The sequence below is a fragment of the Nerophis ophidion genome, linkage group LG19, assembly GCF_033978795.1.
Source record: "Nerophis ophidion isolate RoL-2023_Sa linkage group LG19, RoL_Noph_v1.0, whole genome shotgun sequence".
Taxonomy (NCBI): domain Eukaryota; kingdom Metazoa; phylum Chordata; class Actinopteri; order Syngnathiformes; family Syngnathidae; genus Nerophis; species Nerophis ophidion.
This window is the reverse complement of record NC_084629.1, coordinates 19,524,536-19,551,017: the sequence shown is the minus strand read 5'-3', so window position 1 is coordinate 19,551,017 and position 26,482 is coordinate 19,524,536. Positions and strand designations below refer to the sequence as shown.

General features: G+C 39.8%; 3 protein-coding genes across 4 annotated transcripts in view; 2 read left to right on the top strand and 1 right to left on the bottom strand.

Moving 5' to 3' along the window:
- The first annotated feature begins 4,250 nt into the window (after positions 1-4,250).
- Positions 4,251-5,399, top strand: LOC133538125 (uncharacterized). The gene has a single exon (XM_061879457.1). It carries the CDS (start codon positions 4,251-4,253, stop codon positions 5,397-5,399), a length of 1,149 nt encoding a protein of 382 aa, XP_061735441.1.
- Positions 5,400-5,433: 34 nt separating this feature from the next.
- Positions 5,434-7,109, top strand: LOC133538126 (uncharacterized protein K02A2.6-like). Its single transcript, XM_061879458.1, has one exon. It carries the CDS (start codon positions 5,434-5,436, stop codon positions 6,436-6,438), a length of 1,005 nt encoding a protein of 334 aa, XP_061735442.1. The 3' UTR covers positions 6,439-7,109.
- A 17,485-nt stretch (positions 7,110-24,594) lies between these two features.
- The window catches only part of LOC133538124 (diacylglycerol kinase beta-like), a 97,823-nt gene continuing 95,935 nt past the window's right edge, over positions 24,595-26,482 (bottom strand). For both annotated transcript variants that reach the window (XM_061879455.1, XM_061879456.1), the window contains one exon: positions 24,595-26,482. This exon is cut by the window's right edge and continues 944 nt beyond it. The gene's annotated coding sequence lies outside the window, so the exon portion shown is untranslated.

Below are 26,482 nucleotides of genomic sequence, written 5' to 3'. Positions count from 1 at the left end.
CTTGTTAGTGTGCAGAGGTGGGTAGAGTAGCCAGAAAGTGTACTCAAGTAAGAGTACTGTTACTTTAGAGATTTATTACTCAAGTAAAAGTAAGGAGTAGTCACCCAAATATTTACTTGAGTAAAAGTAAAAAGTATGTTGTGAAAAAACTACTCAAGTACTGAGTAACTGATGAGTAACCTGATTACGGCAACAAATAATGCACAAAAACATAAAAATAGCAATGAGCAAATTCAGAGCCAGGAATATCTCTTAAGCAACTAAAACAATTATATATATTAAATAATAGTACATTAAAATAAAATAAAAAAATGGCACATTGGGCCACAATAACTTAACAGCACCATAGCCTCAGTAGGCCTTCATTGATTTGATTGATTGATTGATTGATTGATTGATTAATTAAAACTTGTATTAGTAGATTGCACAGTACAGTACATATTCCGTACAATTGACCACTAAATGGTAACACCCCAACAAGTTTTTCAACGTTTATCAATTACTTAGTAAATGGCCAAGTCGAGGTGATCTACCTCATATATACATACACACACATATCATTTATACACACACACATATCATACATACACACACAAATCATATATATATATATATATACATACATATATATACACATATATATATACATACATTTATATATACAGTATATCATTTATATGTATTTATTTTGCCGTTTTTATTCACATATTGAAGGTGTTTTAATGAATATACATGCATGTTTAACATATAGATTCCTATCTTTCATGAAGACAAGAATATAAGTTGGTGTATTACCTGATTCTGATGACTTGCATTGATTGGAATCAGACGTCCACGTTTTCAAATGGAGGAGAAAAAAAGTTCCTCTTTTCTGTCTAATACCACATGAAAGTCGTTGGTTTTTTGCATCTTATCTGTCCAGCTTCCATATTCGTTTTTATACACTTTACAAGAAATACATTGGCGGTAACGAGTGTACAAAGCAAACGTCCTGACCTCAATTTGGCTCGGTGTGCCAAACACTGCACCTACAGGAAACAGATGTTTGAACAATAACGAACATAACAGGAAACCATGCAAACACTGCACATACAGGAAACAGATGCTTGAGCAACAACCAACTTAACAGGAAACCAAGAGTACTTCCTAGACACGAGACACATAGCAACTGACGTCAGTCAGTAGACTGACCAATCAGATAACTACTAGCACAGTGTATATAAGCTGCTGTACAACAAACTCTCAGACAGATCGCTTTGGGTTTTCCTGGTACTACTGTTCAAGTGTACTATACGATCTCCGCTCTCTGCAGACTGCGTTAAATAAAATACTTCTACTTGACTCAAATCCTGCCTCCTCGAATTGTTTTCCTGCTCCCGGCCCGGGTGAGACGGCACTAAAAATGCGTCTCAACAATTTGGGGGCTTGTCCGTGATTGAGGGAGTTGTGAGGAGAACATCGAGAGGACCATTCGGACCTAAAAAGGACAAAGACACTAGCCGGCACTTACAAATAAGGTAAGCAGAAACCTGTTAAAACAAATTCTGCATATTGGAAACTACTAAAATAGTATCCTGTCCTATGTACTTGTAATAAAACATAAAAACTAAAAGAGTCAGTAGAAGTGTAAATAACTTCGATACAGGAGGAATACACAGTAACCTCGAGAGTGGCGTAACTCCACCTGAGATCCGACGGGGTCCAGGAGCGGTTAGTACCGCGGCTGGGTTAGAGTCCCGGGGGTTGAGGTCCCTAAATTCTAGTTGTTGTTACGATATGAAAACTCCAAAAACGTTTGGGAAAATAGGTTTATAAACCTTGGAGAGATTGAAATATCGCTGTATAAAACTCATCAAAACAACAAAATAGGTTGTTTTACGTGGGAAAAATGAGGGGACAAGAAAAATACAGTCGAAGGAAACTGCAGTTGAAAACAGAGAGTGAGTAGTCTTTCGATAACACAGCTTTAAGCTAAAGACAATACTGTGTGGGTATCGAATGTGTATGTGACACTAACTTTGTGTGTGTATTTTAAGTATTGTTGAGGTAAGAAGGGAAGTGGGGAGAATAAGACTCTGAGTAAATCGTTGTGTGAATACTCGTTGTGTGCTGTGTCTGCGGCTGATGAACTGACGGGATACCTAACGGTGCCAACGAACGTCGTTCATTCGCTACAGTTTAGGGCGGGGTGGGCGGTGAAAACCGTCCATATCTGACCAACAGACACGCAGCGAGGGCTAAATCACCCAGTTGATAAGCGAGACATCTTATCTTTGGAGTAAACGCTGTGGTTCTTGTGATAGGACACCCAGTGGGAGACCGGACCGACCTTTAGGGCCGGCATAGAAGCTTGTCTCTCAGAGAACCGCAGTGGGCTAACGCAGCTATCTCCGGGAAGATTCTTGTCGCAATAAAACTGTGGAGCTCAGAGTCTAGTTAAAAAATGGAAGGAGAGTTTGATAGAGAAATAGATGATGATGGATGGGGCCCGGTCAGCCCATATGTCACCCTATTGACCCAAATCGGATCCACAGCTAATGCCCTAGCTGCCACATCAAAGCCAACAGATAAAGAGAAGAAAGTAACAAAAGCAAAACAAAAATTAGAACAACTTATTCAGGACATGGGGAAAACATTGGAACATATAGGGCCCTTAGGACAATTGATACTTGATAAGATGAACACAGCTGCTGTAAAGAGAGATGAAGCGGAAGAGCAGGGAAAGATTGCAGGTTTGTTGCAGAATTCCAGTTGGAGGAAAAAGGAGCGCGACTGGGAGAAGGAGCGACGGGAGTGGGCTGAACTATTGATCTGCTGGCAAAGCACCAAACATCTGCACCAAAAGGAGCTTCACTCCAAATCGGTAACTGCACCTCATGTCCCCACATGTCCTCCACCTTATGCGCCTCCAACCCACGGCATGTATCCCACATTTTACATTGAAAGAGGCACACTCTGGCATTAGGAGATTTCCGCGCTGTTGCTGCTCGGTGCATGACCCAGACTAATCTTAGAGATGTAGAGACGGACGCAAAAACTCTAACACTGTCCGATGAGGTCAGATTCACCCAACTATGCACTGCTCTTGGTGCTGCAATGCGTAGTCATTTCCAACTGCCTAATTCAGTCGTTATGCCTAAAATTAGATGGGACCCCAAACAAAACCCCAGGCAGTTTTTATGTGAAGCCAAAGAGGCCTGGACCAATCAAACCGGCCAGTACCCCGGTAACACTGGGTCACAGGCCGAGTGGTTCCGACAAGCAGTTCTGAGTGGAGTGCCTGAGTCAGTGCAAACAGCCATGAAAAGTAACCCTGACATGTTAGGATGTCAACTTTGTACATGGGAGAAGCATCTCGTTCATCACCTTAACACGGCTCGAGACAAAACACAACAAGATGAGAAAGACAAAGCAGATTTGCAGGCACAATTACTGAAGTTACAACTAGCCAAAGCTAAAGATGACTTAAACGACAAAAAGAAGGGCAAGAAAGATCAGGTCAAGGTTATGTCTCAAACTGTACAGCAGTGGGACGGCGATAACGTTCAGGAGTCTGGGACGCCACATTTCAGAAGAGGGGGAGGACAAAATAGGGGAAGGGGAGGCCCACGGGGTGGAGGAAGGAGAGGGTTTTCCGGGGGAAGGCCTCAAGGAGGAAACCAAGGCTGTTTCCTGTGTGGGGACTCCTCCCATTGGGTGAGGGAGTGCCCATATAACCCTGCTCAGTCACAAAGAGGGTTTCGACAGAGAGGAGGAGTTCAGAACCGGGGAGGAACACACCCTCCTCAGTCTCAAGGGAGAGGACCCGCACCACAGTTCCCCTTGTGGCAAGACACTGAGTGACACGCCCCACAGAGAAGCCCTGGACAGCACCTTACGGCAGAACCGGTGCTGTCAGTGACAGTAAATCAGGACTTGCTGCCTTTCTTAGTGGATATCGGTGCTACCGTCTCCACTATCAAGACTGTGGAAAAGAAGCTGCTTACATCAGACGTCATAACAGTCATGGGTTTCTCTGGGGTTCCTACTACGCTGCCTTACACCAAGCCTCTCACAACAAGGCTTGGCAATCAGACTGTGTTACATCCTTTCATCTACTCCCCTGAGGTACCTTCCAACCTGTTGGGGAGAGACCTCCTGACTCGATTGGGGCTACTATTCTCTGCTCGCCTGACGGACTAACAGTCTCATTCCCTGATGGAACATCTCTACCCTGCGCCAGTATTGAGTCTTCACATTCAAGCCAATACATGATTCAGCCAGTTGCAGACAGATCGGCTGACATCTACTGGGGTCTCCTACGCAGTGAAACTAGTGATAAAGGTGGAATCCTGTCGGCTTACCTTACTTGGAAACCCTGGATCTCCCAAATACACCCCTATGTGGCCCCTCCTGACCCTCCTCATATGACATTGTTTTATGATAGAGAGGATACACAGTGGTATGAGGAACAGTTTAGCAGGGACATAGAGGGAACTAATTGGGCTCTTTCCACTAATAACATTTATGTGGCTCCCATAGGTGTAGCGGCAGAAGTTTCTCTCACCCCAGAGCAACTACAGTGGTACATGATGAGTGACGAGGCTTCCCCCCATGTGTCTTTAGCCTTACATCCAGAGCACCAAGCCAAAGAGCTGGGTTCTATAGTTAAAACAGCACAACTGCAAACTGATTGGCAGAGGGTTGGCTCTTCGTTGTGGTATTCACCCGCAACTCAAATCTACAAAATACAGGTTTATTGCACTGACCACGCTCTCCTTGAACACGCTCAAATCTCCCGCCACCATGGCCGAGAGAAAACAGATCACCCCGAAGCAGCATTGTTGTTAGATTCACTGCCTGACTCACTATGGTCCACTGGGCCCACGGATGTTGGCCTAGTCGACTGCCCCCCAGTTACTTTCAAGCTGAAAAATAACAACCCAGTATGGGTTCCCCAATACCCAAGTAAAAAAGACGCCGAAATCGGCATTGCAGATACCATTGAAGGTCTATTTGAAAAGGGGGTGTTGGTAGAAACATCCTCGGAATGGAACACTCCCATATGGCCCATTGAAAAGAAGGGCACTGGTAAATATCGCATGGTTCATGATCTTAGGGCCATTAACTCTGCGTTATGCACGCAAACCATCCCAGTTCCCAACCCTTACGTTGCGTTGACTAATCTTGATCCTAGCCACCAATGGTTCACCTGTATCGACCTCGCTAATGCATTTTTCTGCCTACCACTAGCCGAAGAATGGAGAAACATTTTTGCCTTCACCTACCGAGGGGTCCAACTGACCTATTCTCGTCTTCCTCAGGGATTTGCTCTATCCCCTGGCCTATTTAATCAGGTATTAAAGGATGTTTTGACGGATTGTGCTACCACCTGGAATAAAAAACATAGCACTAACTGAGGCGCACGGAGTGGGACATGTCGGGGCTGCACAGATGCAGAGAAACCTCGAAAATTGGTGGCACCCATTTTTGAAAGATATGTGTAAATATCATGTACATACTTGCCCTGAATGCAGCATGTATAATGCACGACCAACAGTCAGACCGCATCCTGGACGTTTCCCTCTCAAGACGAAAACAGGGAAAGAAATCATCATAGATTACACAGATATGGTGAACTCAGTAAAAGGGTACAGGTATATGTTGGTATGTGTGGATGCGTATTCAGGTTGGCCAGAGGTACTCCCTACAAAAAGGGAAGACAGTAAGACAGTGGTGAAGTTTTTGGTAAACCAGTATATCCCCAGACATGGTTTTCCTGAGAAAATCCGATCAGATAATGGTACACATTTCAAAAACCATGATCTGCAAAAGGTTGAAGAAATGCTGGGGTTGAAACACAAGTTTGGTTCGGTCTACCACCCACAATCCCAAGGAAAGGTTGAAAGAATGAACCAAACACTCAAATCTAAATTGGCAAAAATCTGTGCACAGACCAAAATGAATTGGCTAGATGCGCTACCCCTTGCCCTCATGTCTGTTCGAAGCTCAATAAACCAAAGCACGGCCTTTACTCCCTTTGAGCTGACCACAGGCAGGAGGTTTCCAGGGCCCCAGTCCAAGCTTATTGGAATCAAAGGTGATGATCAGTCATTAACCCACACGCAGTATTTCCATGCTTTACAAGCCCTTGTTGCAGAGTATGCCAAGCAGGTGGGGGAGAGAAACAAGGAAGACGCAGCGACCCCACCAAGCACAGAGTGGGTCCTACTGAAGGTGCTCAAGCGAAAGTGGACCGAACCCAGGTGGACGGGTCCATATCGAGTGACTGAACGCACCTCGCATGCTGTTCGGCTGAACGGCAAGGGAGACACGTGGTTCCACTGGAGCCAGTGTGCAGCGGCGGATGCCCCTGCACGCACGTTGGGAGAGACACATACCGAGTTACGTGAACAACAACAACGGGAGAAGACCACCAATCAACAAGGGGCAGAATAATCCCCTGGTGGCATCAGGGTGAGGTAGTCTACCCAAAATCCCTGTGGGAGGAGGTGAAATAGCGCTCCTCTCCTACACGTGGTGTGCCAAACCACCAACCAGATTCGTCGAGGGACCAAGAAGATCGTGACAACCATCGACCTCCTTATTCTCTGTTGGTTTGGGGTACTCATGGTCTTTCTTTGAGCCCTAATACATCTGTCCATCACGGGTACAACTCAAGTTTAAGGTGCCACTAAGTATTAGTACTTAGTCGAATTTTCACATATTATACGATGTTTTGATTTGTGATCTCTTTAATAGAGATCAAAAGGGGGATTAATGAGTGTACAAAGCAAACGTCCTGACCTCAATTTGGCTCAGTGTGCCAAACACTGCATCTACAGGAAACAGATGTTTGAACGATAACGAACATAACAGGAAACCATGCAAACACTGCACATACAGGAAACAGATGCTTGAGCAACAACCAACTTAACAGGAAACCAAGAGTACTTCCTAGACACGAGACACATAGCAACTGACGTCAGTCAGTAGACTGACCAATCAGATAACTACTAGCACAGTGTATATAAGCTGCTGAAAAACAAACTCTCAGACAGATCGCTTTGGGTTTTCCTGGTACTACTGTTCAAGTGTACTATACGATCTCCGCTCTCTGCAGACTGCGTTAAATAAAATACTTCTACTTGACTCAAATCCTGCCTCCTCGAATTGTTTTCCTGCTCCCGGCCCGGGTGAGACGGCACTAAAAATGCGTCTCAACAGGGGAAAACTCCGTAGTTTGCTAGCTTGTTTGCGCTGGCTTTCGGAGACTCTTATTTTGTTAGCGTAGGCGCGATGGAGCGGCACTTTTATTGTGAAGACAGGAACTGTGCGATCCGTCTTTAGGGTTTTGACGGGAAGTACGGTTGAAATAAAAAGTGTCTTTTTTCCTTTACACTTTTGATTGATTGAAACTTTTATTAGTAGATTGCACAGTACAGTACATATTCCGTACAATTGACCACTAAATGGTAACACCCCAATACGTTTTTCAACTTGTTTAGGTCGGGTCATGTGACCGCCTGGCTCTGTTTGATTGGTCCAACGTCACCAGTGACTGCATGTGATTGGTGAAACGCAGGTATGCGTAGATTCTACTTTGAAGCTCTGTCATAAACCAAAACAAACATTAATATAATAGATCGATAAAAAAAAGTAGCGAGTAGCGGGCTGAATGTAGATAAATGGAATGGAGTAAAAGTAGCGTTTCTTCTCTATAAATATATTCAAGTAAAAGTAAAAGTATGTTGCATAAAAACTACTTGTAGAAGTACAATTTATCCCAAAAGTTACTCAAGTAAATGTAACGGAGTAAATGTCGCACGTTACTACCCACCTCTGTTAGTATGCCAATTCAATCCACTTTCTGTATATAGAACATTTATAACAACAAGAATGTTTCCAAAGTGCTACACAAAAATATTCAAAAAAATATTTAAATACTATCCCTAGCGCCACCAATGACTGAATAAAAAAAAAGAAGAAAAAAAAAGATTAAAAACAATGTTAAAAGGTAAAACCAATCAAAACAAAGAATAAAAATAAAAATTAAAAAACACAGAGGACCACAGAACTCACGCAGTGTTAAAAGCCAGAGAATCAAAGTGGGTCTTAAGACGAGACTTAAAACACTCCACTGTGGGAGCAGTTCGAACTTGGAGGCCCTCTTTTTTCACTCATTTTACAGGTACACACCCAAGTGTTATATATTTGGCATTTTTACGCAGGCTAACTATTAGCAGACGAGCGTTGACATGCTAGTATGCAAGGCTTTTTTTTGTTAATTTTGCAGGTATGCAAAGTCATATAGCTTGTTACTTGATGCATCTTTACTATTAGCATGCTAAAGTTAGCATGTTATAATGCTTCCTCCTTTCACTAGTTTTACAGGTATGCACCCAAAGGTTAAAATTATTGACGCGTAACGCATGGTGTTAAATGCTAACGTTGAAGTATTAATATGCAATGTTTTCATGTGTGCAAATTTTGGAGGTATACACCCATGAGTCAAATATTAAACTGATAGCATGTTAGTATGCAAACCTTTTTGCTCATTCCGTAAGTATAAACCTAGGAGTTAGTATGTTACATGATAGCGTTTTTGCTAATTTAGCAGGAATACATCTAAGAGTCATATATTTTGTCACTTACCAAATGCTAACTGTTAGCATGCTAATATTAGCATGTTAATATGCTCACTTGTTTCCTCATTTTGCAGGATTACACCTAAGAGTCATATATTTTGTCACCTCACAAATGCTAACTGTTAGCATGTTGCTATGCTTATATTTTTCCTCATTTTGCAGGATTACATCCAAGAGTCCTATATATTGTCACTTAAAAAATGTTAACTTTTAGCATGTCAATATGCTAGCATTTTTCCTCATTTTGCAGAACTACACCCGAGAGTCCTACATTTTGTCACTTAACAAATGCTCACTGTTAGCATTCTAAAGGCCTACTGAAATTAGATTTTCTTATTTAAACAGGGATAGCAGGTCCATCCTATGGGTCATACTTGATCATTTCGCGATATTGCCGTATTTTTGCTGAAAGGATTTAGTAGAGAACATCGACGATAAAGGTCGCAACTTTTGGTCGCTAATAAAAAAGCCTTGCCTTTACCGGAGTGACGTCACGGGTTGTAGGGCTCCTCACATCCTCACATTATTTACAATCATAGCCAGCAGCAGCTAGAGCTATTCGGACAGAGAAAGCGACAATTTTCCCATTAATTTGAGCGAGGGTGAAAGATTCTTGGATGAGGAAATTAAGAGTGAAGGACTAGGAAAAGGAAAAAAAGGTGATTGCAGTGGGAGCGAATCAGATGTTATTAGACACATTTACTAGGATAATTCTGGAAAATCCCTTATCTGCCTATTGTGTTACTAGTGTTTTAGTGAGATTGAATAGTACCTGAAAGTCAGAGGGGTGTGGCCACGGGTGTGTTGACGCCAGAGTCTCTGAGGGAAGTCACGGCAGCTGCAGCAGGACGGAAACTCCGCTGATGTCTCCGGTAAGAGGCGACTTATTACCACTATTTTCTCACCGAAACCTGCCGCTTGATATGTAGTCGGTATCCATGTTCACTTGACCGCTCTGATCAGTAGTAAAGCTTCATCTTCGGGAATTTTAAACAAGGAAACACCGGTTGTGTTTTTGTGGCTAAAGGCTAAAAGCTTCCCACCTCCAACTTCTCTACTTTGACTTCTCCATTATAATTGAACAAATTGCAAAAGATTCAGCAACACAGATGTCCAGAATACTGTGTAATTATGCCATTAAAGCAGACTACTTATAGCTTGGATCGGGCTGGAAAATAATGTCCGCTACAACCGGTGACGTCAAACGCACGCGTCATCATACGCGTCATCATACCGCGACGTTTTCAACATGACACTTCGTGGGGAATTTAAATTTGCAATTTAGTAAACTAAAAAGGCCGTATTGGCATGTGTTGCAATGTTAATATTTCATCGTTGATATATAAACTATCAGACTGCGTGGTGGGTAGTAGTGGGTTTCAGTCGGCCTCTAATGTTGCATTTTAATATGCTTGCTGGTTTGTTTATATTGCAGGATTACACCCAAGAGTCATATATTTTGTCACTTCACAAATGCTAACTGTTAGTATGCTTACCTTTTTGCTGCTCTTTTTGCAGGTGTACAGGAGGTCAGAGGTCACAAAGCAAACTTTCAGAGCAGCTGCCACGAAAGGACACATCTTTGCAGATGATGCATACAATCATAGTAAGTCTACACAAGTAGTCAGAGGCACTCGCTCAGGCCCTGGGGGGTCAAAGGTCAAAGGGTGGTCTTCCAGCGAGATGAAGACGGTCTGAGAGCAGCAGCTTTCACTTTTAATTGTCCAGCGTCAAATAGTGTAGGAGAGCTCCCTTAAATGTGCTGAATGTGAGTGCATTGTGTTGCTCTAAAAATAAACACAACAAATATGCCAAGTGTGCATTTTGCTCTCTGGCTGACAAGTGGGGACGACCAATGAGGCGTCCTGGTGCTGCTGAGTGCGCCAACGTGTGGCTCAGTGTGAGGAGCGAGCAGCGCCACAATCTAGGCTAATCCTCGCCTTCACTCACATCCCCTCGCTGCTCTTCATGCGTCCATAGAAGGTGACATCATGATGGCAGTGAGCAGCTGCAACACTAAGCAGGGCTTTTTCATGGAAAGTTGTTTACGTTTCTCAGATGAAAAGTTTATAGAGGGTCAGGTTTTGTAAAAAGGTAAATACTATCTTCAACCTGTACAGTAAATACATCATACATGCTAATGTTGATGTAATCTTTTTGTTTTGTCCCACTAAGAGTGGAAGTAGTAGAATAAGTGGAATTAGTGAAAATGGAAGAAGTACAAGTGGAAGCAGAAGGATTGGAAGTAGTATAAATGGTAGTGGTGGAAGTGAACACAGTACAAGTGGAAGCAGAAGGAGTGGAAGTAGTAGAAGAAGTGGAATTAGTGTAAGTAGTAGAAGTGGAATTAGTGGAAGTGAAAGTACAGTAGTAGGAGTCTAAGTAGTAGAAGAAGTAGTGTAAGTAGCAGAAGTGGAATTAATGGAAGTGGATGTAGTATAAGTGGAAGCAGAAGAGGTGGAAGTAGCAGAAAAAGTGGAATTAGTGAAAGTGTAAGTGGTAGAAGTGGAAGTAGTAGAAGTCTAAGAAGTGGAATTAGTGGAAGTGAACACAGTACAAGTGGATGCAGAAGGAGTTTAAGTAGTAGAAGAAGTGGAATTAGTGTAAGTGTATAGTAGGAGTGGAATTTGTGGAAGTCGGAGAAGTCCAAGTAGTAGAAGAAGTGAAAGTAGTAGAAGAAGTGGAAGTAGTAGTATTGGAATTAGTGGAAGTGGAAGTAGTTCAAGTGAAAGCAGAAGGAGTGGTAGTAGCTGTTGTGAAAGTAGAAGAAGTGGAAGTAGTAGTAGTGGAATTAGTGGAAGTGGAAGTAGGTGAAGTGGAATTAGTGGAAGTGGAAGTAGTAGAAGTGGAAGTAGTAGAAGAAGTGTAAATAGTAGTTGTGTAAGTAGTAGAAGTGGGATTAGTGTAAGTAGTAGAAGTGGAATTAGTGGAAGTGGAAGTAGTAGAAGTCTAAGTAGTAGAATAAGTAGTGTAAGTAGTAGAAGTGGAATAAATGGAAGTGGATGTAGTACAAGTGGGAGAAGAAGAAGTGGAAATAGTAGAAGTGGAATTAGTGGAAGTAGTAGAAGTCTAACAAGTGGAATTAGTGGAAGTGAACACAGTACAAGAGGAAGCATAAGGAGTTTAAGTAGTAGTAGAAGTGAAATTAGTGGAAGTGGAATTAGGAGAAGTGGAAATGGTAGAAGAAATGAAAGTAGTAGAAGAAGTGGAAGTAGTAGTAGTGGAATTAGTGGAGGCAGAAGAAGTGGTAGTAGTAGTCATGAGAATATAATAAGTGGAAGTAGTAGTAGTGGAATTAGTGTAAGTGGACGTAGTAGAAGTGTAAGTAGTAGAAGTGAAATTAATGGAAGTGGATGTAGTATAAGTGGAAACAGAAGACGTGGAAGTAGTAGAAAAAGTGGAAGTAGTTGAAGTGTAAGTGGTAAAAGTGGAATTAGTGGAAGTAGTAGAAGTTTAAGAAGGAATTAGTGGAAGTGAACACACTACAAGTGGAAGCAGAAGGAGTTTAAGTAGTAGAAGAAGTGGAATTAGTGTAAGTGTATAGTAGAAGTGGAATTAGTGGAAGTCAGAGAAGTCTAAGTAGTAGAAGAAGTGGAAGTAGTAGTAGTGGAATTTGTGCAAGTGGAAGGAGTTCAAGTGGAAGCAGAAGGAGTGGTAGTAGTAGTTGTGAAAGTAGAAGAAGTGGAAGTAGTAGTAGTGGAATTAGTGGAAGTGGAAGTAGGTGAAGTGAAATTAGTGGAAGTGGAAGTAGTAGAAGTGGAAGTAGTAGAAGAAGTGTAAATAGTTGTAGTGTAAGTAGTAGAAGTGGGATTAGTGTAAGTAGTAGAAGTGTAATTAATGGAAGTGGAAGTAGTAGAAGTCTAAGTAGTAGAAGAAGCGGTGTAAGTAGTAGAAGTGGAATAAATGGAAGTGGATGTAGTATAAGTGGGAGCAGAAGAAGTGGAAGTAGTAGAAAAAGTGGAATTAGTTGAAGTGTCAGTGGTAGAAGGGGAATTAGTGGAAGTAGTAGAAGTCCAACAAGTGGAATTAGTGGAAATGAAAACAGTACAAGAGGTAGCAGAAGGAGTTTAAGTAGTAGTAGTAGAAGTGGAATTAGTGGAAGTGGAATTAGGAGGAGTGGAAATAGTAGAAGAAATGAAAGTAGTAGAATAAGTGGAAGTAGTAGTAGTGGAATCAGTGGAAGCTGAAGGAGTGGTAGTAGTAGTAGTCGTGAGAGTAGAATAAGTGGAAGTAGTAGTAGTGGAATTAGTGGAAATGGAAGTAGTAGAGGTGGAAGTAGTAGAAGTGAAATTAATGGAAGTGGATGTAGTATAAGTGGAAGCAGAAGAAGTGGAAGTAGTAGAAAAAGTGGAAGTAGTTGAAGGGTAAGTGGTAGAAGTGGAATTAGTGGAAGTAGTAGAAGTTTAAGAAGGGGAATTAGTGGAAGTGAACACAGTACAAGTGGAAGCAGAAGGAGTTTAAGTAGTAGAAGAAGTGGAATTAGTGGAAGTGTATAGTAGGAGTGGAATTAGTGGAAGTCAGAGAAGTCTAAGTAGTAGAAGAAGTGAAAGTAGTAGAAGAAGTGGAAGTAGTAGTAGTGGAATTTGTGGAAGTGGAAGGAGTTCAAGTGGAAGCAGAAGGAGTGGTAGTAGTAGTCGTGAAAGTAGAAGAGGAAGTAGTAGTAGTGGAGTTAGTGGAAGTGGAAGTAGGTGAAGTGGAATTAGTGGAAGTGGAAGTAGTAGAAGTGGAAGTAGTAGAAGAAGTGTAAATAGTAGTAGTGTAAGTAGTAGAAGTGGGATTAGTGTAAGTAGTAGAAGTGTAATTAGTGGAAGTGGAAGTAGTAGAAGTGGAATAAATGGAAGTGGATGTAGTATAAGTGGGAGCAGAAGAAGTGGAAGTAGTAGAAAAAGTGGAATTAGTTGAAGTGTCAGTGGTAGAAGGGGAATTAGTGGAAGTATTAGAAGTCTAACAAGTGGAATTAGTGGAAGTGAACACAGTACAAGAGGAAGCATAAGGAGTTTAAGTAGTAGTAGAAGTGGAATTAGTGGAAGTGGAATTAGGAGAAGTGGAAATTGTAGAAGAAATGAAAGTAGTAGAAGAAGTGGAAGTAGTAGTAGTGGAATTAGTGGAAGCAGAAGGAGTGGTAGTTGTAGTCGTGAGAGTAGAATAAGTGGAAGTAGTAGTAGTGGAATTAGTGGAAGTGTAAGTAGTAGAAGTGTAAGTAGTAGAAGTGAAATGAATGGAAGTGGATTTAGTATAAGTGGAAGCAGAAGAAATGGAAGTAGTAGAAAAAGTGGAAGTAGTTGAAGTGGAAGTGGTAGAAGTGGAATTAGTGGAAGTAGTAAAGGTTAAGAAGGGGAATTAGTGGAAGTGAACACAGAACAAGTGGAAGCAGAAGAAGTTTAAGTAGTAGAAGAAGTGGAATTAGTGTAAGTGTATAGTAGAAGTAGAATTAGTGGAAGTCGGAGAAGTCTAAGTAGTAGAAAAGTGAAAGTAGTAGAAGAAGTGGAAGTGGTAGTAGTGGAATTAGTGGAAGTGGAAGTAGCTCAAGTGGAAGCACAATGAGTGGTAGTAGCAGTCGTGAAAGTAGAAAAAGTGGAAGTAGTAGTAGTGGAATTAGTGGAAGTGGAAGTAGGTGAAGAGGAATTAGTGGAAGTGTAAGTAGTAGAAGAACAGTAAATAGTAGTAGTGTAAGTAGTAGAAGTGGGATTAGTGGAAGTGAACGTAGTACACAGAGGCAGAAGGTGTGGAAGTAGTATAAATGGTAGTAGTGGAAGTGAACACAGTACAAGTGGAAGCAGAAAGAGTGTAAGTAGGAGAAGTAGTGTAAGTAGTAGGAGTGGGATTAGTGGAAGTGGACGTAGTACACATGGAAGCAGAAGGTGTGGAAGTGAACGAAGTACAAGTGTAAGCCGAAGGAGCGGAAGTAGTAGAAGTCGAAGTAGTGGAAGTAGAAGTTGAAGGAGTGGAAGTAGTAGTCGTGGAAGTAGTATAAGTGAAAGAAGTGTAAGTAGGAGTAGTGGAATTAGTAGAAGTAGAAGGAGTGGAAGTAGTACAAATGGAAGTAGAAGTAGAAAGAGTGGAAGCAGAAGAAGTGGAAGTTGTAGGAGTGAAAGTAGTAGTCATGGAAGTAATAGTAGCGGAACTAGTAGAAGAAGTGGAAGTAGTAGTAGTGGAATTAGTGAAAGTGGAAGTAGTACAAGTGGAAGTAGAAGTAGAAAGAGTGGAAGCAGAAGAAGTGGAAGTAGTACTTAGTAGTGGAATTGGTGAAAGTGGAAGTAGTAGTTAGGAGTGGAATTAGTGAAAGTGGAAGTAGTAGTTAGTAGTGGAATTAGTGAAAGTGGAAGTAGTAGGAGTGGAAGCAGAAGAAGTGTAGTAGTCGTCGTGGAAGTAGTGGCAGAGGAAATAATAGAAGTGGAAGTAGTAGTGATATGTGTGTGTGTGTGTGCATGATAGCATGAAGCTGTGGGATTGATTCCAGTGGGGGATGGGGGGGGGGGGGGGGGGGAGGGAGGGCTCGACCTTGATATCCTGACCAAGCGACCCTGAGGGGTAAACAGAAAGGTCGTTTATTTTTCCAATTGTGTTCTTTGAAAAGCCAACATGTTTTGTCCAGCATCTCTCTAAATGACAACCTATGTTAGCGCTAAAGCTAACACATGATTCTCCCCAATACTCAAAACTTTCATGCATTTGTAAAAAAAACTATCTTAGAAAAGCTTTAATGTTAGCATGTAGCTCACATAGCTATGCTAGTGTTGTTAACCTAGCACGATACTAGAATGTGATGTTAGCTCATAGCTCATATAGCTACTGCATATGCTAGTGTTGCTAACCTAGCTTGATGTCAAAATGCAATGTTAGCATGTATCGCACATAGCTATGCTAGTGTTGCTAACCTAGCATGATGTTGACTGAAATGTTAGCATGTAGCTCACATAGCTACTATATATGCTAGTGTTGTTAACTTAGCTTGATATTAAATTGCAATGTTAGCATGTATCTCACATAGCTATGCTTGTGTTGCTTACATAGCTTGATAATAAAATGCAATATTAGCATTTAGCTCACTTAGCTATGCTAGTGTTGCTAACCTAGCTTGACATTAAAATGCAATTTTAGCATGTAGCTCACATGTGTTGCTAAACTAGCTTGATATTATATTGCAATGTTAGCATGTATCTCACATAGCTATGCCCGTGTTGCTAATCTAGCTTGATAATAAAATGCAATTTTAGCATGTAGCTCACTTAAGTATGCTTGAGTTGCTAACCTAGCTTGATATTAAAAAGCTATTTTAGCATGCAGGTTACATAGCTATGCTAGTGTTGCTAACCTACCTTGGTATTAAAATGCAAAGTTAGCTTGTAGCTCACATGTGTTGCTAACCTAGCTTGATATCATATTGCAATGTTAGCATATAGCTCACATAGCTACGCTCGTGCTGTTAACCTAGCTTAATAATAAAATGCAATGTTAGCATATAGGTCACATAGCTACGCTCGTGTTGTTAACCTAGCTTGATAATAAAATGCAATGTTAGCATGTAGCTCACATAGCTATGCTCATGTTGCTAACTTAGCTTAATAATAAAATGCAATGTTAGCATGTAGCTCGCATAGCTATGCGCGCGTTGCTAACCTAGCGTGATGTACACAGTACAACAATGTCGTGTACCACTGACACTTCTTTTAAATGGGCCTAACATAAGTGTCAGTGTAAAAGTAGAAAACAGTTTTTGTAACTCACAATAAAACAGTATTTGTTTTTGTTTATGTTTAATAAATAAAGACACTGTTTGAATCTTCTGTTGCTGAGCAAGCATGCGTGTTACATTCAAGTCTACCTTTGTGCTAATTATAACATTCTTGTTGGATTAGTAATGTCTACACTACCAAGTGTGTTGTTGCGTACAGTACCAAGTGTGTTGTTGTGTACAGTCCCAAGTGTGTTACCGTGTTTCCTTGAATTGCCGCAGGGCATATAGTATACGCCTGCCTTGAATTACTGCCGGGTCAAACTCGCTTCCCAAAATAATTAGCACATGCTTAGTATTACCGCCTGGTCAAACTCGTGACGTCACGAGTGACACTTCCCCTGTCATCATTTTCAAAATGGAGGAGGCTGATTCTAATTCCGGTAATTTGAAATCGCATAAAGGGAAGAAGATTAAAAGCTATTCAGTAGGATTTAAGGTCCAAGTTTACATCAAACTCAATTTTTTACTGCATACCTTTGGTAAGTTCCGCAGTGAGAAGAGGTTTTAAAATAATGAGTGAGAAGAGGTTTTAAATTAATTAGCGCCCCGGCAGCAATTCAAGGAAATTCGGTATGTACAGTAACAATTGTGTTATTATGTACACTACTAAGTGTGTTACAGTATGTACACTACCAAGTGTGTTGTTATGTACACTACTATGTGTGTTACAGTGTGTACAGTACCGAGTGTGTTGTTATGTACACTACTAAGTGTGTTACAGTGTGTACAATACTGAGTGTGTTGTTATGTACACTACTAAGTGTGTTACAGTGTGTACAGTACCAAAAGTGTTGTTATGTACACTACTAAGTGTGTTACAGTGTGTACAGTACCGAGTGTGTTGTTATGTACACTACTAAGTGTGTTACAGTGTGTACAGTACTGAGTGTGTTGTTATGTACACTACTAAGTGTGTTACAGTGTGTACAGTACCAAGTGTGATGTTATGTACACTACTAAGTGTGTTACAGTATGTACAATACCAAGTGTGTTGTTATGTACACTACTATGTGTGTTACAGTGTGTACAGTACCAATTGTGTTATTATGTACACTACTAAGTGTGTTACAGTATGTACACTACCAAGTGTGTTGTTATGTACACTACTATGTGTGTTACAGTGTGTACAGTACCGAGTGTGTTGTTATGTACACTACTAAGTGTGTTACAGTGTGTACAGTACTGAGTGTGTTGTTATGTACACTACTAAGTGTGTTACAGTGTGTACAGTACTAAGTGTGTTACAGTATGTACACTACCAAGTGTGTTGTTATGTACACTACTATGTGTGTTACAGTATGTACACTACTAAGTGTGTTACAGTATGTACACTACCAAGTGTGTTGTTATGTACACTACTATGTGTGTTACAGTGTGTACAGTACCGAGTGTGTTGTTATGTACACTACTAAGTGTGTTACAGTGTGTACAATACTGAGTGTGTTGTTATGTACACTACTAAGTGTGTTACAGTGTGTACAGTACCAAGTGTGTTGTTATGTACACTACTAAGTGTGTTACAGTGTGTACAGTACCAATTGTGTTATTATGTACACTACTAAGTGTGTTACAGTATGTACACTACCAAGTGTGTTGTTATGTACACTACTATGTGTGTTACAGTGTGTACAGTACCGAGTGTGTTGTTATGTACACTACTAAGTGTGTTACAGTGTGTACAGTACTGAGTGTGTTGTTATGTACACTACTAAGTGTGTTACAGTGTGTACAGTACCAAGGGTGTTGTTATGTACACTACTAAGTGTGTTACAGTATGTACAATACCAAGTGTGTTGTTATGTACACTACTATGTGTGTTACAGTGTGTACAGTACTGAGTGTGTTGTTATGTACACTACTAAGTGTGTTACAGTGTGTACAGTACCAAGTGTGTTGTTATGTACACTAATAAGTGTGTTACAGTGTGTACAGTACCAATTGTGTTATTATGTACATTACTAAGTGTGTTACAGTATGTACACTACCAAGTGTGTTGTTATGTACACTACTATGTGTGTTACAGTGTGTACAGTACTGAGTGTGTTGTTATGTACACTACTAAGTGTGTTACAGTGTGTACAGTACCAAGTGTGTTGTTATGTACACTAATAAGTGTGTTACAGTGTGTACAGTACCAATTGTGTTATTATGTACACTACTAAGTGTGTTACAGTATGTACACTACCAAGTGTGTTGTTATGTACACTACTATGTGTGTTACAGTGTGTACAGTACCGAGTGTGTTGTTATGTACACTACTAAGTGTGTTACAGTGTGTACAGTACTGAGTGTGTTGTTATGTACACTACTAAGTGTGTTACAGTGTGTACAATACCAAGTGTGTTGTTATGTACACTACTATGTGTGTTACAGTGTGTACAGTACCGAGTGTGTTGTTATGTACACGACTAAGTGTGTTACAGTGTGTACAGTACCGAGTGTGTTGTTATGTACACTACTATGTGTGTTACAGTGTGTACAGTACCGAGTGTGTTGTGTTGTTATGTACACTACTAAGTGTGTTACAGTGTGTGAAGTACTGAGTGTGTTGTTATGTACACTACTATGTGTGTTACAGTGTGTACAGTACCAGTACCAAGTGTGTTGTTATGTACACTACTAAGTGTGTTACAGTATGTACAGTTCCAAGTGTGTTGTTATGTACACTACTAAGTGTGTTACAGCATGTACAGTACCAAGTGTGTTGTTATGTACACTACTAAGTGTGTTACAGTGTGTACAGTACCAAGTGTGTTGTTATGTACACTACTAAGTGTGTTACAGTATGTACAGTACCAAGTGTGTTGTTATGTACACTACTAAGTGTGTTACAGTATGTACAGTACCACGTGTGTTGTTATGTACACTACTAAGTGTGTTACAGTGTGTACAGTACCAAGTGTTGTTTTGTACACTACTAAGTGTGTTACAGTGTGTACAGTACCAAGTGTGTTGTTATGTACACTACTAAGTGTGTTACAGTGTGTACAGGACCAAGTGTGTTGTTATGTACAGTACTAAGTGTGTTACAGTATGTACAGTACTAAGTGTGTTGTTATGTACACTACTAAGTGTGTTACAGTATGTACATTACCAAGTGTGTTGTTATGTACACTACTAAGTGTGTTACAGTATGTACAGTACCAAGTGTGTTGTTATGTACACTACTAAGTGTGTTACAGTGTGTACAATACCAAGTGTGTCGTTATGTACACTACTAAGTGTGTTACAGTGTGTACAATACCAAGTGTGTTGTTATGTACACTACTATGTGTGTTACAGTGTGTACAGTACCGAGTGTGTTGTTATGTACACGACTAAGTGTGTTACAGTGTGTACAGTACTGAGTGTGTTGTTATGTACACTACTAAGTGTGTTACAGTGTGTACAGTACCAAGGGTGTTGTTATGTACACTACTAAGTGTGTTACAGTATGTACAATACCAAGTGTGTTGTTATGTACACTACTATGTGTGTTACAGTGTGTACAGTACTGAGTGTGTTGTTATGTACACTACTAAGTGTGTTACAGTGTGTACAGTACCAAGGGTGTTGTTATGTACACTACTAAGTGTGTTACAGTATGTACAATACCAAGTGTGTTGTTATGTACACTACTATGTGTGTTACAGTGTGTACAGTACTGAGTGTGTTGTTATGTACACTACTAAGTGTGTTACAGTGTGTACAGTACCAAGTGTGTTGTTATGTACACTAATAAGTGTGTTACAGTGTGTACAGTACCAATTGTGTTATTATGTACACTACTAAGTGTGTTACAGTATGTACACTACCAAGTGTGTTGTTATGTACACTACTAAGTGTGTTACAGTGTGTACAGTACCAAGTGTGTTGTTATGTACACTACTAAGTGTGTTACAGTGTGTACAGGACCAAGTGTGTTGTTATGTACAGTACTAAGTGTGTTACAGTATGTACAGTACTAAGTGTGTTGTTATGTACACTACTAAGTGTGTTACAGTATGTACATTACCAAGTGTGTTGTTATGTACACTACTAAGTGTGTTACAGTATGTACAGTACCAAGTGTGTTGTTATGTACACTACTAAGTGTGTTACAGTGTGTACAATACCAAGTGTGTCGTTATGTACACTACTAAGTGTGTTACAGTGTGTACAATACCAAGTGTGTTGTTATGTACACTACTATGTGTGTTACAGTGTGTACAGTACCGAGTGTGTTGTTATGTACACGACTAAGTGTGTTACAGTGTGTACAGTACTGAGTGTGTTGTTATGTACACTACTAAGTGTGTTACAGTGTGTACAATACCAAGTGTGTTGTTATGTACACTACTATGTGTGTTACAGTGTGTACAGTACCGAGTGTGTTGTTATGTACACTACTAAGTGTGTTACAGTGTGTACAGTACTGAGTGTGTTGTTATGTACACTACTAAGTGTGTTACAGTGTGTACAGTACCAAGGGTGTTGTTATGTACACTACTAAGTGTGTTACAGTATGTACAATACCAAGTGTGTTGTTATGTACACTACTATGTGTGTTACAGTGTGTACAGTACTGAGTGTGTTGTTATGTACACTACTAAGTGTGTTACAGTGTGTACAGTACCAAGTGTGTTGTTATGTACACTAATAAGTGTGTTACAGTGTGTACAGTACCAATTGTGTTATTATGTACACTACTAAGTGTGTTACAGTATGTACACTACCAAGTGTGTTGTTATGTACACTACTATGTGTGTTACAGTGTGTACAGTACCGAGTGTGTTGTTATGTACACTACTAAGTGTGTTACAGTGTGTACAGTACTGAGTGTGTTGTTATGTACACTACTAAGTGTGTTACAGTGTGTACAATACCAAGTGTGTTGTTATGTACACTACTATGTGTGTTACAGTGTGTACAGTACCGAGTGTGTTGTTATGTACACGACTAAGTGTGTTACAGTGTGTACAGTACCGAGTGTGTTGTTATGTACACTACTATGTGTGTTACAGTGTGTACAGTACCGAGTGTGTTGTTATGTACACTACTAAGTGTGTTACAGTGTGTGAAGTACTGAGTGTGTTGTTATGTACACTACTATGTGTGTTACAGTGTGTACAGTACCATTACCAAGTGTGTTGTTATGTACACTACTAAGTGTGTTACAGTATGTACAGTTCCAAGTGTGTTGTTATGTACACTACTAAGTGTGTTACAGCATGTACAGTACCAAGTGTGTTGTTATGTACACTACTAAGTGTGTTACAGTGTGTACAGTACCAAGTGTGTTGTTATGTACACTACTAAGTGTGTTACAGTATGTACAGTACCAAGTGTGTTGTTATGTACACTACTAAGTGTGTTACAGTATGTACAGTACCACGTGTGTTGTTATGTACACTACTAAGTGTGTTACAGTGTGTACAGTACCAAGTGTTGTTTTGTACACTACTAAGTGTGTTACAGTGTGTACAGTACCAAGTGTGTTGTTATGTACACTACTAAGTGTGTTACAGTGTGTACAGGACCAAGTGTGTTGTTATGTACAGTACTAAGTGTGTTACAGTATGTACAGTACTAAGTGTGTTGTTATGTACACTACTAAGTGTGTTACAGTATGTACATTACCAAGTGTGTTGTTATGTACACTACTAAGTGTGTTACAGTATGTACAGTACCAAGTGTGTTGTTATGTACACTACTAAGTGTGTTACAGTGTGTACAATACCAAGTGTGTCGTTATGTACACTACTAAGTGTGTTACAGTGTGTACAATACCAAGTGTGTTGTTATGTACACTACTATGTGTGTTACAGTGTGTACAGTACCGAGTGTGTTGTTATGTACACGACTAAGTGTGTTACAGTGTGTACAGTACCGAGTGTGTTGTTATGTACACTACTATGTGTGTTACAGTGTGTACAGTACCGAGTGTGTTGTTATGTACACTACTAAGTGTGTTACAGTGTGTGAAGTACTGAGTGTGTTGTTATGTACACTACTATGTGTGTTACAGTGTGTACAGTACCAGTACCAAGTGTGTTGTTATGTACACTACTAAGTGTGTTACAGTATGTACAGTACCAAGTGTGTTGTTATGTACACTACTAAGTGTGTTACAGTATGTACAGTACCAAGTGTGTTGTTATGTACACTACTAAGTGTGTTACAGTATGTACAGTACCACGTGTGTTGTTATGTACACTACTAAGTGTGTTACAGTGTGTACAGTACCAAGTGTTGTTTTGTACACTACTAAGTGTGTTACAGTGTGTACAGTACCAAGTGTGTTGTTATGTACACTACTAAGTGTGTTACAGTGTGTACAGGACCAAGTGTGTTATGTACAGTTCTAAGTGTGTTACAGTATGTACAGTACTAAGTGTGTTGTTATGTACACTACTAAGTGTGTTACAGTATGTACATTACCAAGTGTGTTGTTATGTACACTACTAAGTGTGTTACAGTATGTACAGTACCAAGTGTGTTGTTATGTACACTACTAAGTGTGTTACAGTGTGTACAATACCAAGTGTGTTGTTGTGTACACTACTGCGTTGCTAAAGGAGCGTTAAGGCGACACAAGGGTCACCATGAAATGTGTCCAAGTCAGCATCCACACCAAAACATCCTTTTTTTTCATTAAATATTCTTATTAATACCACCACCTTGTTGGTAAAAGTTCTATACTTCCATAATAATAATAATGATAATGTTATTGTAGCACCTTAATAATAATTAATATTATTGAAATACCCCATTAAAAATAATAACTTGCTGTGTTAACTGCTAACATGCTAATGTTAGCATGCTAGATTAGACAGCCTTACACCTTACAGTCATATAACTTGGTATGTGACACTTGTTAACTGTTAGCATGCAAACAATAGCAGTGCTAGCAAGCTAACTTCCATCTATTTTCTACCGCTTATTCCCTTTTGGGATCGCAGGCGGCGCTGTTGCCTATCTCAGCTACAATCGGGCGGAAGGCAGGGTACACCCTGGACAAGTCGTTACCTCATACCCGGAGGGAACCCACACATTCACGGGGAGGACTTGCAAACTCCACACAGAAAGATTCTGAGCCCGGGATTGAACCCAGGACAAGTCGGGCCCTTCGTATTGTGAGGCAGACACACTAACCCCTCTTTCACCGTGCTGCCCAGCAAGCTAACTTAAAGGCCTACTGAAACCCACTACTACCGACCATGCAGTCTTATAGTTTATATATCAATGATGAAATATTAACATTGCAACACATGCCAATACGGACTTTTTAGTTTACTAAATTACAATTTTAAATTTCCCGGGAGTTTCGTCTTGAAAACATCGCGTAATGATGACGTGTACGCAAGACGTCACGGGTTTTTAGGAAATATGAGCGCTGCACACACACACAGCTAAAAGTCGTCTGCTTTAACCGCATAATTACACAGTATTTTGGACATCTGTGTTGCTGAATCTTTTGCAATTTGTTCAATTAATAATGGAGAAGTCACAGTAGAGAGATGGAGTTGGGAAGCTTTAGCCTTTAGCCACACAAACACACGGTGATTCCTTGTTTAAAATTCCTGGAGGTGAAACTTTACTATGGATCAGAGTGGTCAAGCGAACATGAATCCTGTCCGAATGTCAACCAGCAAGTTTCGGTGAGAAAATTGTGGTAAAAAGTCGCCACTTACCGGAGATCAGCTGAGCTTGTGCCATCCATAAAGCTGCCGTCGACTCCCCTGAGACACTGCGCGTCAAGTCACCCGTGGAGACACACACCTCCGACTATCAGGTACTGTTAAACTCACTAAAACACTAGCAACACAATAGAAAGATAAGGGATTTCCCAGAATTATCCTAGTAAATGTGTTTAAAAACATCGGAATCCGTCCCAATGCAATCGCGTTTTTTTTTTTAAACTTTTTTTTTTCTAGTTCGTCGTTATCAATATCCTCAAACACGAATCTTTCATCCTCGCTCAAATTAATGGGGAAATTGTCGTTTTCTCGGTCCAAATAGCTGTTTTTGTTGGAGGCTCCCATTAAAAACAATGTGAATATGTGAGGAGCCATCAACATGTGACGTCATCGTCTGCGACTTCCGTTAAAGACAGGGCTTTTCTGTTAGCGGCCAAAAGTTGCGAACTTTATCGTGGATGTTCTCTACTAAATCCTTTCAGCAAAAATATGGCAATATCGCGAAATGATCAAGTATGACATAGAATGGACCTGCTATCCCCGTTTAAATAAAATCTCATTTCAGTAGGCCTTAAAGCGTGATAACTTTTATTATTAAAATGCGAACTTTAGTTTTTTTCTCTCTAATTAGACAGCCATACACCTTACAGTCATATAACTTGGTAGCTAACTTAAGCATGATACAATTTTTATGTATTTCCATTTCAGTTCGTTTTGCTACAGTTTACCCTAGAGTCATATAACTTGGTACGTGACACTTGTTAACTGTTAGCATGCAAACGTTAGCAACCTAAATCAAGCATGCTAACTTTTATTATTAACATGCTAACTTTAGTTTTTTTTCTGTTTAATTAGACAGCCATACACCATACAGTCATAACTTGGTATGTGACACATGCTGACTGATAGCACGCTAACTTTTTGAGCTAGTTTTGCTACAGTTTATTCCAGAGTCGTATAACTTGGTACGTGACACTTGTTAACTGTTAGCATGCAAACGATAGCATGATATCAAGCTAACTTTTATTATTAACATGCTAAATTTTTTTCTAACTCTGGTTTTTCTGTCTAATTAGACAGCCATACACCTTACAGTCATATAACTTGGTATGTGACATATGCTAACTGATAGCATGCTAACGTTAGCATGCTAACTTTTTGAGCTAGTTTTGCTACCTTTTAATCCAGACTCATATAATTTGGTATGTGACACTTGTTAATTGTTAGCATGCAAACGATAGCATGCCAGCAAGCTAACGTAAGCATGCTAACTTTTATTATTAACATGCTAACGTTTTTACTAACTTTAATTTTTTTCTCTCTAATTAGACAGCCATACACCTTACAGTCATATAACTTGGTATGTGACAGATGCTAACTGATAGCATGCTAACATTTGCTTGCTAACTTTTTGAGCTAGTTTTGCAACCTTTTACTCGAGTCATGCAAACGATACCATGCTAGCAAGCTAACCTAAGCATAATAACTTTTTCATCTATTTCCACAGCCATTCACCTTACAGACGTGTTACTTGAAATGTGAGCACACATGCTATGTGTTAGCATTTTAATGTGTGCATGCTAACATTTTAGGCTAACTCTGTCGCTCAGTTTGTCCAGTTATACCTAAAACACACGGATTCGGACACTAGGCACCATCTTCAAAGTACGGCAACCCCCGGCCAGAGGTCCAGGGCACAGATGGCGGGCCTATCAAATGTTCTAGTTATTTTTCAGGTGCTACAATAATAATTATTTGGAAAGATAGTGTTTAATTTTTATGGGTTTTGCTGTGGAAGGAAAGATAATCTCTCTAAGTTTTAGTGCAAATATGAAAAAAGTAGAAGGAAAAAGAAGGGGCCTTAAAAAGTGACCAAATATTAAATTTCTCTGCACTGTATATATGATCATATTTACAAATATTAATTATTGATATCAGTGCAGACATGTTGGTGACATTCTCTGGCAGTGAAGCATTCATGGAGGGTCGAAAATAAAGAATGAAATCATTAAATAATGACCTGAATGTGTCATTAGTTCATTAAAATTGGAATTAAAAAAATATAAATGTGTGATGACGTGTCATTGATTAATTTAACATTTAACGTTTTTACTGTTGAATTATTTCACAATGTATTTCATTAATTCAATATGCAATCAGTTATTGATTTAACTATTACACTATTTACATCAAAATTTTAATAAATTATTTCATGATTCAATTACTTTAAAAATGTGTGGCTCGGCGCTTCATTAATGCTGACACACATGTTCATTAAATAATGAATAAATCATTCAATTGCCAAATCATTACAGTAATTAAATGTTGAAATTACTGTTTCAATCGTGAAAAAAGTATGTATTAAAAACGGTTAATTTAAATTAACAATCTATTAAATTGTGGAATAATTCAAACATGAAATAATAAATCGTAAATCAATTTATTAAATATATAAAACA

Coding starts and splice junctions, on each gene's coding strand:
- LOC133538126 (XM_061879458.1), top strand. CDS start 5,434: ATGCAGAGAAACCTCGAAAATTGGTGGCACCCATTTTTGAAAGATATG.
- LOC133538125 (XM_061879457.1), top strand. CDS start 4,251: ATGATTCAGCCAGTTGCAGACAGATCGGCTGACATCTACTGGGGTCTC.